This window comes from Pan troglodytes, chromosome 5 (genome assembly GCF_028858775.2).
Source record: "Pan troglodytes isolate AG18354 chromosome 5, NHGRI_mPanTro3-v2.0_pri, whole genome shotgun sequence".
Classification (NCBI taxonomy): Eukaryota; Metazoa; Chordata; class Mammalia; order Primates; family Hominidae; genus Pan; species Pan troglodytes.
Window position 1 is genome coordinate 87,886,952 of NC_072403.2, and position 19,001 is coordinate 87,905,952.

General features: G+C 37.9%; 1 protein-coding gene across 1 annotated transcript in view; it reads right to left on the bottom strand.

The window, feature by feature from the left end:
- Positions 1-249: 249 nt before the first annotated feature.
- The window catches only part of IMPG1 (interphotoreceptor matrix proteoglycan 1), a 128,988-nt gene continuing 110,236 nt past the window's right edge, over positions 250-19,001 (bottom strand). Inside the window, exons 15-17 of the mRNA XM_009451658.4 lie at positions 10,726-10,924; positions 2,767-2,839; positions 250-1,299 (exon numbers count right to left, since the gene is read on the bottom strand). Of these exons, the coding sequence (XP_009449933.3) occupies positions 1,222-1,299; positions 2,767-2,839; positions 10,726-10,924 (350 nt within the window). The 3' untranslated portion in view covers positions 250-1,221. The remainder of the gene's footprint in view (positions 1,300-2,766; positions 2,840-10,725; positions 10,925-19,001) is intronic.

Here is a 19,001-nt window from a genome sequence, read left to right on the forward strand (position 1 = left end):
GCTGGTCTCAAACTTGTGACCTCAAGTGACCCACCTGCCTTGGCCTCCCAAAGTGCTGAGATTACAGGTGTGAGCCACTGTGCCCAGCCTGTTTTTATTTTTGAAGCTTAATGTTATATGTTGCTCTTTGTGTTTACTATTTTGTTGTCTTTTGGCAGCATTAAAATTTTCATGCTTAAAATCATTTATTGAATACATAAAACAAATCTAAAGAATATCTACTAAAACAAAGGCTCATTAAAAAACCTATGAGTATATCACTTTTACTTTATTGAAATTAAGGTTTGTAGCAAATATATCTGATATTAGAACATTTGAAAGAGGTAGAGACAGATTCATTTTCATTAAGCAGCACATAAAAAATGGACTGAACTGGATTACATTGATGCCAGTCTAGGTATACACACACTAAAGTTGGTGCGAGGAAATATTCTGAAGTTATTATAGGAAGACATTGTTCATCTGTGGTGGAAGACAGGAATTGATTATGTCATATAGTACAACTTCGCCCTTCTCCCAACGTAGCATCTTTAAAATAGCTTTGTGTAGTAACAAGAAAAGTAAGATTTTTCCATGGTATGTGTATCTGAACCTCAGTTTCTTTTAAAGAACAATTCAAAGATTATTGGCAACAAAACAGTCTACTATGTAAGCAGTAGTTGCGTATAAAACTAGTGTGCCTAATAACTGAATACTGAGGTTTGTGTTTATCAGACATAGTGTGGAGCATATATACACTCACTACAGTGCCTACACACTACATACATTCATGCGTTTAGAGAGACCTGCATCTCCCTGCATAAGTAGTCATCTTTTAAATGTACTTTCTAGCATATAAAGAGTTTGCTTCCCAATAAATTGTTCAGTCCCTAAACAATAAGTAAGCTATGCTTGTTGCAAATGATCTGTGAGTAAAATTTTCAGGGAAGGTGGAAGCAAACCTGGCTTATGATCATTTTGACTATCATCCAAGAATAGTAAAAATATGTCTCACTGATTGCATTTGGGGTTTTAATAATAAGTAAGTGTCTTTTTCTTCAGAATTTACTGGTTGCCAAGTACATGACTCTTCTATATTTGAAATATGGTGTGTGCTGATTCTCAGTGTTGACTGTATGTCTGGATTTTGATGACCCATGAATATGCCTGCCTCCATTTTCCTTGAGAAGGCAAATCATCTCTCTTGAGATAGCCTAAATGATAATTGTACATTTTCAGTTTTTAATTTCCTTCCCAATCTTGATGGTTAAATTCTTCATATTCTACGGTCAGTAATTCAGAATTTCTTTTACTGATTACCTGAAAGAGAAATAGTTTTAAGAACTTAAGAAATGCCACCCAAGGTCAAACCAATGGTTCATTCCAATATTACTGCCACTGGTAGATAAGAGGATGTGCTTGCCATTTATGACATCTTCTTTGAAATGTTGAAGATGGCCTCAAAATATTCTTAACTTTATAACCTACTAGAAATGTACTCCATGCCCTCTTAAGCCTATTTAGATTCTCAGGCTGACCCATCTCATGGAGCAGGAGTGGCAGATAGTCTGTGAATGAGTCACCATTTTCCCATCCAACCATAGTAGACACCATTAGTGTATTATAGCATGCTTCCTCAGGGAACCCATGTGTCCTCTGAATGTCTGTCAACACAGAAATCCACATAGCCAGGAATAATCAGCATTGATACTTGTTCTGGCCTTGAACTAAGATGTAGTTCTTCAAGTTTACTTCCTACTGTGAAAATTATCACTTCCTTTTATTTATTTGAAATGTGATCCATAATTCTATCTATCTGGTACTTCGGGATTTAGTTGGACATTTTGTCAATATCAGATCCTGTGTCCTATTGTCATTTTATGGCCCTAGTCTAAACTTTTTCTGTTTTTCCAATTTTCTTTGTTTCAGGAAACCAAAGTGGCACACATTCCCAGTGTGCACTTGGATACATAAAATTATTATTAGCATTTGGTGTGATTTCCCCAGTATCCGTATCATATATTAACTATGATAACTTTTGTAGGTGCAAACTTTGAGGCATTTTTTTTTTATCCAGCACTGTAGACTTTAGATAAAGTAGACATTGGCTGATTATCACCAATTGTTTCTATCAAAGACTATAATTTTTGAAAATGGGTAGTTTTAGGCTAAAGATTGTCCAAGGTTTTTTCCCCCAAAGTTATTTTAAAAAACTATGTCAACTATATATAAATTGCTTATAGACAAGTTATTTTCCTTTGTAAAATAAAATTATTTTAGTAAAATAAGTTGATTAAGTGAATATTTTAAGAGATGTCTTGGACACTGAAAAATATCTGAAGATGAACTTTTACGAATTTTTGAAATTACTCATTGTTCACAAATGATGTTTCTTCATATTTTCTACATATTTTTCCTTTAGCTGATTATTTGAAATTGAAAGTATATAAAATTATTCAATGCCAGGAATATAAATTATTACTGTAAAGATTTCAACCTTAAAATACATTTGATAAATTACCTGTATATTTTTATAAGAAAAGATTGGAAAATTATAAAATACTTGGATTGATTTTGTTATTCTGTTGTTTTATCTACACATTTTGGTTAATCCCAGCCTTCTGACTCTATCCTTGCACTAGAAAATATCACCCCCTTAAAACAGTAAATTAAAAATAAAAAGTATCTTGCTTATCTCTATTTAAAATAAGAGGGACATAAATGTTTTTAATTTCCTTCAAAAGTCAAGTTTAGTAATTGCAACCAACTTAGAAAGTATGATTTTACCTTGTTATTTTGTTGATTTTGGAACTTTTTAACACTAGTTTTGTATGCTTGATTTTCAGAGTGATCTCGCAACCTACAAAAGAAAGCAAAAACATAGTATCTTGTTTCTTGGGCTTATCAACATTAATAGTAACTACATCTTTCTACTGTTTTAGTTTTAACATCATGACAAGTGAAAATAGATAGCATATTTTTGCAGGTGTCTTCCGTTTGAGTTGGAAGAAGTGTGCTTTCAGCATTTCCCCTGACTTTTGCCTTTTAGTTGGCTTACTATTTCTTAGGCAGTGGTCTCAGAAGGATTGAAGGATTACAAAACATAGATTTATTTCTCAAGTCAAGTTCTGAGTTGTGGTTGCTGAAAAACAACTCTGTAATGGCATATTGTTAATAAAATTTAAACCACAATAAACTGTCACCTTATTCCAGTTAGAATGGCTATTATCAAAAAGCCAAAAGATAACAAATGTTATCGAGGATGTGGAGAAAAGGGAACCCTTATGCCCTGATGGTGGGAATATAAATTAGTAGTCATTATGGAAAACCATCTGTAGATTCCTAAAGAAATTAAAAATAGGACTACCATATGATCGAGCAATCCCACTACTGGATATCTATCCAAAGAAAATGAAATCAGTATATCAAAGAGATATCTGCACTCCCATGTATATTGCAGCACTATTCATAATACTCAAGATTTGGAGTCAACCTGTTGTTCATCAGTGGATGAATGGATAAAGTGTGATATATATGTATTACATATATTAAAAATTATATATAATTATATATATTATATAATTAATATAATTATATAATATATATAATTAGTATAATTAATATAATTATATATAACATATAATTAATATAATTATATATAACATATAATTAATATAATTATATATAACATATAATTAATATAATTATATATAACATATAATATAATTATATATAATATATATTATATATAATATATATAATATATATCATATAATTATATAATATATAATATATAATATATAATATAAATCATATAATTATATAATATATAATATATAATATATAATATAATTATATATAATAATATTATATATAATAAATTATATATATCATATAATATCATATAATTATATATAATATAAAATATAATTATATATAATATCATATAATTATATAATATAAAATATAATTATAATATAAGATATAATTATATATAATATAAGATATAATTATATATAATATATAATTATATTATATATTATATAATATATATAATATATAATATAATTATATATCATATATCATTATATAATATATAATATAATTATATATCATATTATATAATATATAATATAATTATATATCATATATAATATATAATATAATTATATATCATATTATATAATATATAATATAATTATATATTATATATAATATAATTATATAATATATAATATAATATAATTATATAATATATAATATAATTATATAATATATAATATTATATAATTATATATTATATATAATATAATTATATATTATATATTATATAATATATAATTATATAGAATATATAATATAATTATATATTATATATTATATAATTATATATTATATATAATATATAATTATACAGAATATATAATATAATTATATATTATATAATTATATATTATATATAATATATTATTATATATAATATATAATATAATTATATATAATATATTATATATAATATATAATAATATAATTATATATTATATATAATATAATTATATATAATATATATAATAGAATACTATTAAGTCATAAAAAGGATGAAATCCTGTTATTTGCCACAACATGGATGAACCTGGAAGACATTATATTAAGTGAAATAAGCCAGACACAGACAAATACTGCAAGCTCTCACTCACGTGGAATTTAAAAAGCTGATCTTATAGAAATACAAAATAGAACAGTAGTTACCAGAGACTGGGGAGGGGAGGGAGGAGGGTATCATGGAGAGAGATTGGTCAGTGGGTACAAAGTTACAATTAGGTAGGTGGGATAAATTCTGGTGTCCTATTGCACAGTAGGATGACTAGTTGTATATTTCAAAATAGCTAGAAGAGAGGATTTTGAATGTTTTTACTACAAAGAAAAGATAAATGTTTGAGATGATGGGAATGCTAATTACCCTGATTTGATCATTGCACAATGTATACATGTATTGAAATATCACATTGTACCCCATAAATATGTACAATTGTGTCAGTTAAATTTTTTAAAATAAAATAAATATTTTTAGACTTTTCTATATACATAATTTCTGTTGATAGTGTATATGCATTTTGCATTTTGTGTTTTTCCTCTTTGCATTATAAAATGGGTATAATATTTAGGAGCTATCTTCCTATATATATATATTCCCTTATTCAACTTTTTTCTTTCTCTCAACATCAATTTATTACAATTTCAGGGAAATGGAGAAGGACAGAAAATTTCAGTCCTAGTGCTCATGGGAAGAAGGCAGAGGAGAGAGGAGGAAAAATATAGTTTAAGGAGGTTGAGGCCAGGTGCGGTGGCTCATACCTATAATACCAGCACTTTGGTAGGCTGGGGTGGGAGGATTGCTTGAGCCAAGGAGTTCGAGACCAGCCTGGGCAACATAGTGAGACCCTATCTGTGTTTTTTATTTGTTTGTTTGTTTGTTTGTTTTGAGACAGTCTCGCTCTGTCACCCAGGCTGGAGTGCAGTGGCATGATCTTGGCTCACTGCAACCTCCATCTCCCAGGTTCAAGCGATTCTCCTGCCTCAGCCTCCGGAGTAGCTGAGATTACAGGCACACGCCACCACGCCCAGTTAATTTTTGTATTTTTAGTAGAGACAGGGTTTCACCATGTTGGCCAGGATGGTCTCGAACTCCTGACCTCAGGTGATCACCCACCTCGGCTTCCCAAAGTGCTGGGATTACAGGCGTGAGCCACTGTGCCAGGCCTGTATTTATTTATTTGTTTAAAGGAAGTTGAGTAACAAGTTCCTTGTTCCCCATCCCACCACCTAAGGCAGCATTTTCGGTTCCTATTTGTCCTGGTTGGGAGATTTGGAGGCTTTGAGAATGCCAGGGAAGGGGCAGATGCCTGGGATCAGAACTAAGAGATCACAGGTGAGGGGAATATGGAACTAGAAAACTTCCAGGAGAACTGTCAAGACCAGGAGAGCCATACCTCACTATATGTTCCAAGCGAACTGAGTTGTCTAAAGTGATTGCTCAAATTATTAATCAGGTGGAAGTTTGAACTACATTAAATTGGACTATATAAAATTCCAACCCCTTCCTCCTACAAACCTCCCCCGTAACCGAACCTACCCACTATTCAGTGGAGAAAGAGCTCCAAAGGGAGTTGGTAACAACTATCCAGAGGGAAAAAAACTAGACCTCCTTTTCTCCATTTGAGGTGTAGCATGTGAGTGAACCTGTGACTTTGCTGCGGTTACAAGCACTTTGATATGATTAAAACATCCTCATAAATGTCACTGTGTACCATCATTTACTGAAACTGTCCCCTATATTTAGAAACAATTTTCATTATTATAAGTAATGTCACAGCATAGTAGGCCTATGAAATTAAAGGACAAAAGTGAGAATGTTAAGACCTGAGAAGGAAAAGTCAGAATCTACTCTGTTAGATTTAGATTTGCATTTTTTGTGTATGTATACTGATAATTGTGAGTAATAAAAGCCTAACTGAATACACCAAAAAAAGGAAGTTTGAAGTAAGTTCCTAGCATGGCGGAATCTATGTATACAACATCTAAAATTGAGGGAAATGTAAAAATATATGGAGTATAGTTACAAATATTGGATAGAGGAAAAGAATAGAAGGAAAAATAAAGGTGAAAATGTAATGAGAAACAATGACAAGTAACTGAAGCAATGGAAACTGCTCTTTGTGTGTCAATGGTAGTCTTCTCAGGAGGGCACCTGCCTTCAGTATCATTTCCCTATCTCATCACTTTCAGGTAGAATAACAAAAACGCAGCTAAATTTACAGTTCTTTAGAGAACGCTGTTTTCAAAGTTGCGGCACTTGGTGCTCTCACGGATTTGCTTCTGAGTTTAGGTTTAAGTGCCAGGTAGGGATTCTTAGCTTTTCCTTACAGGGCTGCCCTTTGTTGATAGAAACAGCTCCAATAATGCTAGTAGTGAGTAGCTTACACTGAGGGGCATCTAATTTATTCCTTACCAAAAACCATGAATTTATTCCTGTTATTCCCATTAGATAGATGAGAAATTTGAAGCTTAAGGGCAGGGGGTGGGGAACTGGCTTAAAGTCATACCTAGTAGGGGGCAGAGCTCTTAACTTAAATTTGGGTCTAACTTTAAAACCTCTAATTGTAACCAGGGTCTAATCTATGGTTGATTGGGTTTTAATTTGTCAGCTAATCCTTATATAAATAAATTTCATCACATAAATGATAGCATCTTGGGATGAACAGAAATAACTGATGGGAGGAGAAGCAGGTCACGGAGATGCACAAGGGACCCTCAGAGCACTGCTGTGGTCCCGTTTCTTCACTGAGAGTCTGTCTGAAGTAGCTCATAGGGGCAACGGGTTTGTCCTCATGCTGAGGGTATCAGGGGTTAATACTTAACATTTAAAAAGGAATATTCAGGAAGTTGAAAGGGGCAAAATTGGGGTAATAAGGGAATTTCTCCCTTCTTCCTGAAGAAATTAAGCATCTTTCCCTCCCTCCCTCCCTCCCTTTCTTCCTTCCCCACTTCCTCTCATCTATTGCCCAGCATCTAGCAGGGTGCCTGGCACATGGTGCTCAAAAATGTTCATTTCATTCCATTAGTCTAAGGAGCGTCAATTTTCCAATGTATTTGAATCCCTCAAGTCCATGTTATGCCCCAGAGACAGGCACAGGTGGAGGAAGTAGAGCACCACCAACCTTTTTGAGAGGTGTTTATTTCCAGATCACCTTATGCCTTGCTTTACTGATCTCACTTACGACAACCTAGAATTAAAGTGATCTTTCTCACTAAAGAAAGAGAAATGTTTAAAATTACGAATTGTACAGCCATCTGAAATAGCAAATAGGGCTGATTAAAATGAAAACGGAATACATTCCTGTTCACAAAAGCAGCATGCAACCCTCTTCTTATTCACTTTAATCCAGCCTTGTTCATTGGCCCTTTCTTCCCACCCCTCAACCTTTCTTTCTTTCTTTCTTTCTTTTTCTTTTGAGATGGAGTCTTGCTCTGTCGCCCAGGCTGGAGTGCAATGGCGTGATCTTGGCTCACTGCAACCTCCACCTCCTGGGTTCAAGTGATTCTCCTGCCTCAGCCTCCAGAGTAGCTGGGATTACAGGCATGCGCCATCATGCCTGGCTAATTTTTGTGTTTTTGTAGAGACAGGGTTTCACCATGTTGGCCAGGCTGGTCTCCAACTCCTGACCTCAGGTGATCTGCCCACCTCGGCCTCCTGAAGTGCTGGGATTACGACTCCCAGCCCAACCCTTCTTTTAAATTACACATGTTGGCTGGTCTGAACATAGTGAATTCTCTCAACTGATTGTTTACAGTCAATTGCAGATGGAAATGCTTGTGCTATTTCTTTCCCTCTTCTTACTACTGTACTTGACTAGCCTAAAAAAAATGTACACAAGTGATACATGAACAGATTCTCATTATTAAAAATCCTGGACCTCAATTTCACTCCATTCTATTGTTAACTGGAGTGATAGTTGTGTATCTATTCCACATTTTTATTACGAATTTACTTACATGTTAGATCGAACTATACAAAACTGCCAATATTTGATGATTTGTGACTGACAAAATGGCAGTGCCATATGGTTGAACCTAATATACTCAGAGTATTGTTACTAATTTATTACATGTACGGGATCTTTTATGCTGCAATTTGCTTTCTCATTTAATGATATGTTATTTTTCCGTCTATGGCAGCTCCAGTAGAGTTATATATATTATTGCCTTTAGCTGCCATGTTTCACAGTAATGTACTGTACTCTAACCATTTCCCTATTGATGGGCTATACAATTGTTTCATGACTCAAAGCAGTAATGCTGTGAACATTTTTGTAAGCATATCTTGGTGCACAGGTGCAACTATTTTTGTAGAAATAATTGTCTAAAAGTAGAGTACCTGAGTCAAATTTAAAATTTTATAGATAATGACAAATTTCTTTTGAAAAAAGGCTTTTCCAATTTGTACATCCACCAGCAATGCTTGATGGAACTAGCTTTCCTCCATATTCCCACACTGAGTATCATCAATCTCCTTTTGCCAAATTCAAATGATATCTCCTTATTGTTTTTGGATTTCCCTGATGATAGTGAGATCCAGTATCTTCTGTATTTTGCTGGTCATGTGGGTTTCTTCTATGAATCGCACCTCTGTATTTTTTGCTCATTTTAATATTAGGATGTTTGTCATTCTCAGCAAACTATCACAAGGACAAAAAACCAAACACTGCATGTTCTCATAGGTGGGAATTGAACAATGAGAACACATGGACACAGGAAGGGGAACATCACACACAGGGGACTGTTGTGGGGTGGGGGGAGGGGGGAGGGATAGCATTAGGAGATATACCTAATGCTAAATGACGAGTTAATGGGTGCAGCACACCAGCATGGCACATGTATACATATGTAACAAACCTGCATGTTGTGCACATGTACCCTAAAACTTAAAGTATAATAATAATAAAATTAAAAAAAAGAAAAATGGGAAATAAAATAAAATTAAATTAAATTTAAAAAAAGGGTTTTATAATCCTAGCTGGACATTTAGGCCTTTGATCTATTTTGAGTTAATTTTTGTATGTGGTGTTAGGGGTCCAAATTCATTCTTTTCACGTGGATATCTGGTTGTCACACACAGGACCATTTGTTGAAAAAGACTATTTTTTCTCCACTCAATTGTCTTGGCACCCTTGTGGAAAATTAGTTACCTCATTAATGAATGTATGAGTTTGTGTTTGAAAAAAAAAATTAGGACGTTTGTCTTTATTAATACATGTGGATGTTCATCCTTTGTCTGTAATATAGGTTGCATTATATAGAAACTTTCCTGGTCCCTTTCTGCTCATAAGGCCACCTTCATAACACTCTAAAGTCTGGTTCCTGAATACAGAGGCCTTTGTATCTTGCCTCCTTTTCCTCCTTCTCAAAAGCTTCTCTTAACCTTTCTGTCTGGAAATGAAGGAATGATTAAACACATCATAACACATCTAGAGAATGGACTGTTATGTAATCACTAAAAATGATGCTACAAAAATATTTCATGACATGGGGAAACATTCTAAGTTAAAAAAAGAGGACTATAAAACGAGAAAGTCTGTTTCTATTGTGCTTTAGAAAATTCCATATAAATCAATTGTATATAAACATGAACACCAAAAGATAACTGTTAATGTGTGGAATTAACTGATTTTCATTTTTATATAAACATGAACACCAAAAGATAATGTGTTGAATTAACAGGATTTTTATCTTTTTTTCTCATAATTTTCTATATTTCCCAGCTTTCTTATGATGAAAGCTATTATGTTTGCTAACAGGAAAAATCAAATTTTATGCACAAATACATCCCCAATTAAGGTAGTAGACCAAGTATTCAGTCTTTTAAAACTGATATAAGTTCTTTCTTCCTTCCCTATTGGTCTTAAGGAACCCTTGCCGGGAAGCCTAGAGCAGGGTTCTCAAAGTGGAGTCCTAGGACCAGCAGCATCAGCCCTACCTGAGCCCCATCCAGACCTACTGAATCAGAAACAGGGCATAGTAGGGTGCAGCCATGTTGTTTTAACAGGCCCTTTTCTGGGTGATTTCTACGCTCACTAAAGTTTAAAAACCATGGGTTGAAAGGACCATATGAATTTACTCTAATGATGGGTTTCTCAGAAGTGTAAGTAATGAGTTCTTGGGTCTGTGACGTTAGCATGCTTGACCCACCTGCATGGAGCTCCCTTTCCCTGGAGGACCTCGCATTCCTTTGTGCCAGGAACACAGAGGCCTGGTTCCAGACCGTCCAGGCCCCCCTGGCTGTCATATCCTGGTTTGCAGCGACACTCCGCTTCCTCAGTCCATTCGTTCTTTACACACTGGGCAAATTCGCCGCAGGCCAGGAACTTGCAGGGATCTGCTTGATCAGCTGTAAGAAATGGGGCAGATTTTAATGCATTTATGAATATCTAAGCAATGGAACTGGCAGCAGTCAAAGGCAAGACACCAAATAAATACATTTGCTATTACCTCATTTTGGAGTGGGTTGCACAGTTGTGATATCAGACTGGAGGGAAAAGAGAACCACATTCTGTATCTTTGAAAAATGAATTTACAGACACAGGTGATATTAGTTTAGCTCCAAATGTAATTATTTACAACCTTTAGTGTGCATCAGAATCGTCTGGAGGCCTTGTTAAAACAGATTCCTGAGCCCCACACTCAGAGTTCCTGTGCAGGCAGCGTGGAATGGGGACTGAGTTCTGGCTCTAAAACAGTTCCCGGTGATGCTGATGCATCTGGTCTGGGGAGCACATTTTGAAAACCACTGCATTAGAGAATTAGGAATGTTTTGTTACTTAGTTTTTTTTTTTTAAGTAAGCATTTATAAAGCAGTAAAGTCATCATTTATGTGAACAGTTTTGAGAACTCAGGATGATTTCCTGATTTTAAATATAAATTTCTCTTGGTATCTTGCTAAGGCCCTAATTTAGAGAGTCATTCTTTTGGATTAATTATTTCTTCCCTATTAACATTTAGACTCACTTCTTTCTTGTTATTAATTGTTCTATTTTACTCCATTCCTAATTCTATAGGGTTGTCTCCAATTCTTTGGGAAGTGGATTAGAAATCAAGAGAATCTCAGATATTTAGCTCTGGAAGGCCAGTGGCCCCTGTTTGCCCTTCCTTATCCTTATAGAGCTGAGCACATTGAACTCTCAGTAGAGAAGCAACTGACCGGAGTCCCCAAGGGCTGATGGCAGAACCAGAACAGGCCTCTTGTCATCAGACCACTGTTGTTTCTGCCCCAGAATGTCTCCTGTTCAACCATATCAGCCATTTACTTTTCAGATTATTCTTTAGCCAAATAACTATTATGTGCAATGAGCTAGGGAACAGGCAACAGTAAAGCCATTCTTCCAAGAAATTTAGGGGAAAATGCGTACAGATAATGCTATACAGTCCTCTGACTGGTCTCACGGCCATCCCTTCGTGGAATGTGTGAGAAGTTCCAGGGAAGGGCAGAGCCCCAAGGGGGAGCTATTGGACCACTTTACTAATATATTGGCCCGCTTTGCTAATATGGCAGGTGAAGGCAATTAGAATTAGAGTCAAAATGAGAGAATTTATAACAGTAATTTGTAGAGCAACTCACACTGCTTCCACTCTTATTACCTTAAAAATATTTTCCCTAGGTATTTTGATGACCCTCTTTACTTTCATGTAATTTTTCAAGGAACACCCAAAACTTTAAGCTTTAGGCAAAGACTGAAAACTGGATGTGGGCTGATTCTGGGAAGACAGAGCCATGGAAGGGATAGAAAAGATTGGCTCTATGATAGATGAATGAAAGTTTAACTAGTAGAACTTTTGTAAGCAAAATTTTCCCTATGTTGTTATCATTTTCTTTATCTGCCATATCCCAAAGACATTTTTCCTTAGAATAATGAACTTATTCATGGGTAGGCCATACCAATATTTGTTTCTTCCTTTTTTTTTGAGATGGAGTCTCGCTCTTGTTCCCTAGGCTGGAGTGCAGTGGCACCATCTCGACTCACTGTAACCTCCGCCTCCCAGGTTCAAGCGATTCTCCTGCCTCAGCCTCCCGAGTAGCTGGGCCTACAGATGCCCTTCACCATGCCCAGCTAATTTTTGTATTTTTAGTAGAAACAGGGTTTCACCATGTTGGCCAGGCTGGTCTCGAACTCCTGACCTCAGGTGATCTGCCTGCCTCGGCCTCCCAAAGTACTGGGATTACAGGCGTGAGCCACCACGCCTGGTCTCTTGTCTCTTTCTTAATACATCCCACAGCACGTGTACAAGACAAATTAGTTTGAACTTCCTACTCTTTGCTATTGATTTGATCAATAATAATCTATATGCTATGCTGCAACAACTGAAAATGTTTTGTTCTGAATGTGGTCGAAAGCTTGGAAAGAAGGGGGCAAAGAGACTTGAGATCAATAGTAGATTCAGGAGAAAAAAGTAGATGCCATTGTCTAGAAGAATATTTTCAAGTTATGATCAAATTGTGTTTGGGTCTGAGGAAGTGAAATCCTCATGATTGGTGTGTAGACAAATTGGTCTATAATTGCCTTCACTGCCTGGATTTGTTTGAATTCCCTTCAAACCATTTATTTTTACTGTTGGTACTATAGAGAGATTTCACCATGATCCTGTACCATATTTAATAAATACATAGTATGGTTTGGGGCATTCACTGGGCTTACTATAATAGCTTGCTGGCAAAATGACTTAGCTTTCTGTTCTTAAGCCATGAGGATAGCTCTTCTACACAGCATATTTGACAGTCTCTCCACAGAGACAGTCCAGGGCACTTGACCTCGGCAAGCTGAACAGTGTCAGTGGCTGCTCGTTAGCAGTTGGTGGGAAGATCCAGGTCCAGCCTGGCCAGAGGTCCGGGCCTAGTTTACTAGCATCCCAGTAGATTCTGGCTGTATTCAGAAGAGACATGTGGTTGCATTTCAGGCCCTGTCCCTGGAGTGTCCCTGGGGATCATGACCCTGAACCTCCAGCTTCAGTGGAAAGGGCAGTTATTTACATAAACAGGGAGCTCACACTTATCAAAGGCCATTATGTGTTTGGCACAGTGCCAGGCACTTTCAACATGTGTCTTCAATAATATTCACAGCACCTCTCAAATCCATATGGATATTGCCGACATCATCTTCATTGGTGAGAAAACGGAAGCCCATTTTAGCTAGTAAGTATGATCCAAGATTAACATTCATATCTGTTTACAATGTTTGGCTTTTTAAATAATTCTAGAGGTTTTCAAATATGGGGTTTCCAGGAGACACCACAGGACTCCAAGGGGCTCATAAGGGATGAGGGAAAAAGAGTGAGAGCCCCCCCACCCCACCACATCTGCATTGCCATCCTCACTGGCAGACATATCAGACTTCCATGAATGCTTTCCTTTGAATAAAGGCTCCCCTAACTAAACAAAAGCTCAAATCCATTGTCTGCTGCACCCTTTCATGAGGCAGAATGTTTCTTGTAGAAAGTACAGTCTGACACTACAGTGGCTCCCATGTTTTTTCCTGTTGTTTAAATGTGACAGCAATGAACATGTCTTGAAATATGTGAGCTGCCATGTAGGGCTTGGAAATATTTGTATCATTCTGAGATTTCCAGTGTAAGGGCATCGGATGTATCAGTTTCTCCCCTGGATTTGCTTACATAATGTCTTCTGTGTGCATTTCAAAGGTACTGAAAAGCAATCCCAATTGGTGACTGAGGAAGTTTGTTTCCCAGCTCTCCACCGTGTGATCAAAAAGCATTTAAATGATGTCCCCTGCCTGCAGGGAACACCTTGAGTCATTTTACAGTCAAAGTTAAAAAGATCATGGTCCTTTTCATCAAAAAGTTTATAAATTCATGGAGATCATAGGTCCCTGTTGGTCCAAGACTGCCTCTTTTTCAAGCCTCTTGTTTCTGGTCCCAAGTGCACTCATGTTTGTCAGGCCTGAAAATAGGCTTTCCCTCTCTGCCAGACCTCAGAAGGTCTCACTCCTTTTTCTCCAACTCAAGATCGTGCCCTCCGCGACACCCCCCTTCCCGTCCCGCCCCTCAACCTTGTCCTGCTCTTGCCGCATGTCCTACTGGCTGTGTGCTGAGTGCCTTATCTCCCTAACATTTATCATTTCATCATCTCCTGCTTTTGCGCTGTCCCATTTTACTCACGTGTTGGACAGAAAGCGATACATCTCCTTTGATTGGATCCTGTCCAAGGGCAAGGTTTCAGCTCAGCTTGCCTATAAAATTCAGGCTTCACCTGGGCTGGCTGGGCTGAGGTCCCCTTGGGTCTCTCTTTCGTGGACGTTTTTTCCAATGCGATGAAACCTAGTTCTCGCTAGATGGCGCTCGATAGCAAAAGAAGCAAGAGTAGACTTCGGGAATGACATTTTAAGCACCCCAGCTGATTTCTGACTTTAAAAACCACTGTGCCTTGCGCTTTGGTGGAGGGAAGCGAGGTCTGCAAGGGATTCACGCGGTAGCAGGAGCAGCTCCAGGGGACTGCTGATAGAGCCATTATTACTCCGTGATTACAGCGGCCGATCGGGCCTGCCTGGCGTGGGTAATGTGGTGAAAACTCCTGGATCATCTTTTCCCATTTCAAAAAGGCAGAGCTAAGACTCTGGAATCCAAACGCTTCCCGCGCTGCCACGCCCTGGCGCCCAGCGTGACAAAGCTTCACGCCTGAACAAAGTGACAGATTTTTGGTTGCGTCGGCGCTGGGGGGTCGACCCCGCCGCACGTTCGCTCGCTCCTGCTGGCTGCTGCAGGCAGCTGTGGGGCCTCCTCGCCCTCCCCTTCCCCACTTACCACCAAGGCTTTGTGGTCATGGTTTTGTTGGTGGCGAGGAGGTGAAGGGGTCATTCCTTTGCCTGGGGCATCAGAGAAAGGCAAACTTACGCATCACAATCAATAGCAATCTGCAGGAGGCACAGCCTGAGGGCCCGCCATGCTTTTAGGAGCCCACAAAAATGTTTTCTTTAAAATCAGAAGAAAAAATTAATGCAACCCGTACTGGATTATATTCATTTTTGTGCTCACGAAGTTAAGGTATAATTTTAATATTCTTCACTAATAGTCATGAAGGCAAAGGGCCTAGAGCCCAGGAAGTCTTAATGAGGCCCTGGTAGTCTGACAGTTCTCTTCTCAATGTGTGAACATCACTTTTACATAGTGCTTGGGGCTTCGAGTTTAGTAATTTGAATAAATACGTCCCTGTACTGAGGGTTCATCAGAGATGTTACACAGGGACCTCACAGCTTCCACCAAGTCCTGAGAAGGTTGTGAGATGATTTGTACCTTCAGAGAGAGTGGACCTGCTCATCTGTTCTACCAGTGAAGAAGCCTCAGGAGAGTGCCCTAGCGGGGAAGGCCTGGCTTCTAGAAATTGTCTGTGGTCTTGGGAACATAGGTTAGCATCTCTGGCTCTCACTTTTCTCTTCCATAAAATGGAGTGTTTAAATCAAGTGATCACTAATGTCCCTCCAACTCAAACATACGTCTCCCATTCTGCGTGTTCCATGGCATAAAGCCAACGGAGGTGGCTCATGATACCTCCAGAAATGCTGATGCAGTTCAGTGATTCAAAGAAATCTTAAAATATATATGTTTAAGTTTTTGTTGATCGCTTATTTTATTGTTATAAAATGTTTGGCTTATGGCTTATTGCTGAAAGGTAGATTAGAGTGAGAATATTCAACGATAAATAGCACATAGCACAGCACCATGCACATGTTTGGAGCTTAATACACATTTGTGGAATTAAGTTAACAAGAGTTCTTTCTGGTTTAAAGTGGCAAGTAATGTGATAGACTTTAGGTTTCGTTTCAGTTCTCCACCACTCTCAAGAAGCACCACCACAGCTGACTCTCAATAATCCTTTTTTGTGTGAGTGGATGTGTGAATACCCACACATATCTTGCCCTGGATGTGAGGTTGAAGAATTGTCTCAGCTTTCAGCCATTATTATTATCTGCCAAACAGAGGTGTTCTGGATGGATTGGCACTAGGGTGGTGGCCAATTGTCCCAGGATCAGCGGGTGGAGGGAGAATTCTGACACTGGGGGAGCTGGGAGGAGGCCCTGCAGCTGGGCTAAGGCCCGGACTTGTGTGGAGGGCTTTGTGTTAACAGGTTGGCCAAAGAGCTCCAGGAGCCTTTTAAGGAAGCTCCATGCAGTGGTTGGGGTGTGGAATGAGGGCACAGATTGAAACCCTGGAGAGAGGTGAAATGTGTCTGGCAGTCCAACCAGTGTTGGGGCCTCTAGTGAAGGCAAATGTCAAACAGAAAATCTGCAGTGCTGCGCGTCCCAGGAGGCAAAGGGCCAGCAGCATGACCCCAGGAGACAGGGCCAGGGATGTAGGAGATGATGGGGCAAATGAAGAGGGGAGAGGCTGAGGAGAATCACCTGGAAGGAGAATTCCTATGACTGCTCCAGCTGGAAGGGACACTCCTAGCAGTGCATATAAAGGGGACTCTTGGGCACTCAGGACTTTTGTTTCTGAGAGTAAACACTTTTTTTTTTTTTTTTTTGCATTCTAAGACTATGACAAAATATGATAAGAAATTTCATTTGGTGAAGTGTAGAAACTAACAGAATTCATTTAGGATTAATAAAACTGAAGTGTGTTTTCACTTTTTCTAAATAAACAGCCTCTATAACCCAGTTAGAAGGGCTTATAAGATTCCTTTTTGTAAAGAAGTTATAGGGTAGAGTTGAAGATGGCACACAAATCTGGCTTTGAATTCCATCTGCAGTGTTTGGTAATAGTTTGACCAGCAAAAGACAAATTACTTATTCTTCTCTGAAACACAATTTCTGCAGCTGTACAGTGGGGGGAAATAATATCTACTTTGCATATTTATTAAGATTAAAATTTGTGTCAATAGTAACTATTATTGACATTAGTTAATAGTAACTATTATTGTCATTATTGTGATGAGTGACATATACCACTTTTTCAGAGATGTCGAAGGTCTTACAAATTATGCCTTTTCCAGGGAAAACAAGCTCGTTGAGCCACATTTTCGTAAATGCATCCTGGATGTCAGACTGTAATTAATTTCAATGTTTACCATTTACCGGCCTTGAGGGCTGTCCATTTTTGAGGAGGCTTCTTAGGAATTCAAGGAGAGAATAAGTTATATGTGGTTTTGCATTTTTGAAATCTTCAGCCTGCACAACTAACTGGCATAAAAGCCCTACATGCTTCTGAAGAATTTTCACAGCAGCCTAAATGAAAGACGACTCTAGTTGCTGGAGATGCTGGCAGAATACTGAGCAAGCTGTGACTTACTCGGTTTTTCAGTTGATAAATCACAGAAAGTTCTAACACTGGCTTGTACTTTTTATATCACAGATTCATTTATCCAGGGGTTTTTCAAAAGGGGAATGGCACACCTAATGCAGTAATAACAGCACATTGCTTCTCCTACATGCCTGCACCTCTGCAGATGTTATTTGGCCTAATGGATTGCTAATCCTCATTTAGAGGATGCATCCAGGAGTTCACATGCTGATCTGAATGTGGAATGATATTAACTAAAAATCCCATGAGAGTTTTCAAATTCTCTCTTCTCCTTAGTTCAAAAGTGGTTGTGGAATAATGTTATCTCTCTCCCAGTATTGTGACCACAAACTGCTTTCTACCCTGACATTAAGCAAAAGAAAAGAGAAAGACTTAATTGGAATTTGTTTTAAATTTTGCAAATGATACTAAATAAATTATCTGGGCATTGCCTGTAAACACAATAAAATTGGGGCACAGACAGGAAATACTATTCTGGGCCAGATGTGGTGGCTCATGCCTGTAATCCCAGCACTTTTGGAGGCCAAGGCAGGTGGATCACTTGAGGCCATGAGTTTGAGACCAGCCTGGCCAACATGGTGAAACCCCGTCTCCACTAAAAATACAAAAATTAGCCGGGCATGGTGGTGCACCCCTGTGACCCCAACTGCTCAGGAGGCTGAGACAGGAGAATCACTGGAACCTGGGAGGCGGAGATTGCAGTGAGCTGGGATCGCGCCATTGCACTCCAGCCTGGATGACAAGCCAGTCTCCATCTCAAAACAAAACAAAACAAAACAAAACAAAACAAAACAAAACAAAACAATACTATACTGACCAAGACAGCCTTAATATTCCCCTCAGCTTCACTAAACTTTTTTTTCCCCAAGACAGGATCTCACTCTGTCACCTAGACTGGAGTGCAGTGATGAGAGTAACTGGGACTACAGGCGTGTGCCATCACACCCAGCTAACTTTTGCTTTGTGTATGTAGAGACAGGGGTTTCATCATGTTGCCCAGGCTGGTCTTGAACTCCTGGGCTCAAGCAATCCACCTGCCTTAGCCTCCCAAAGTGCTGGGATTACAGGCGTGAGCCACCGCTCCCAGCCTTCACTAAACTTAAGACAAACTTCTTCCACAAGGCTCTCAACTTCCTTTTTCTTTTCTTTTTTTTTAAATT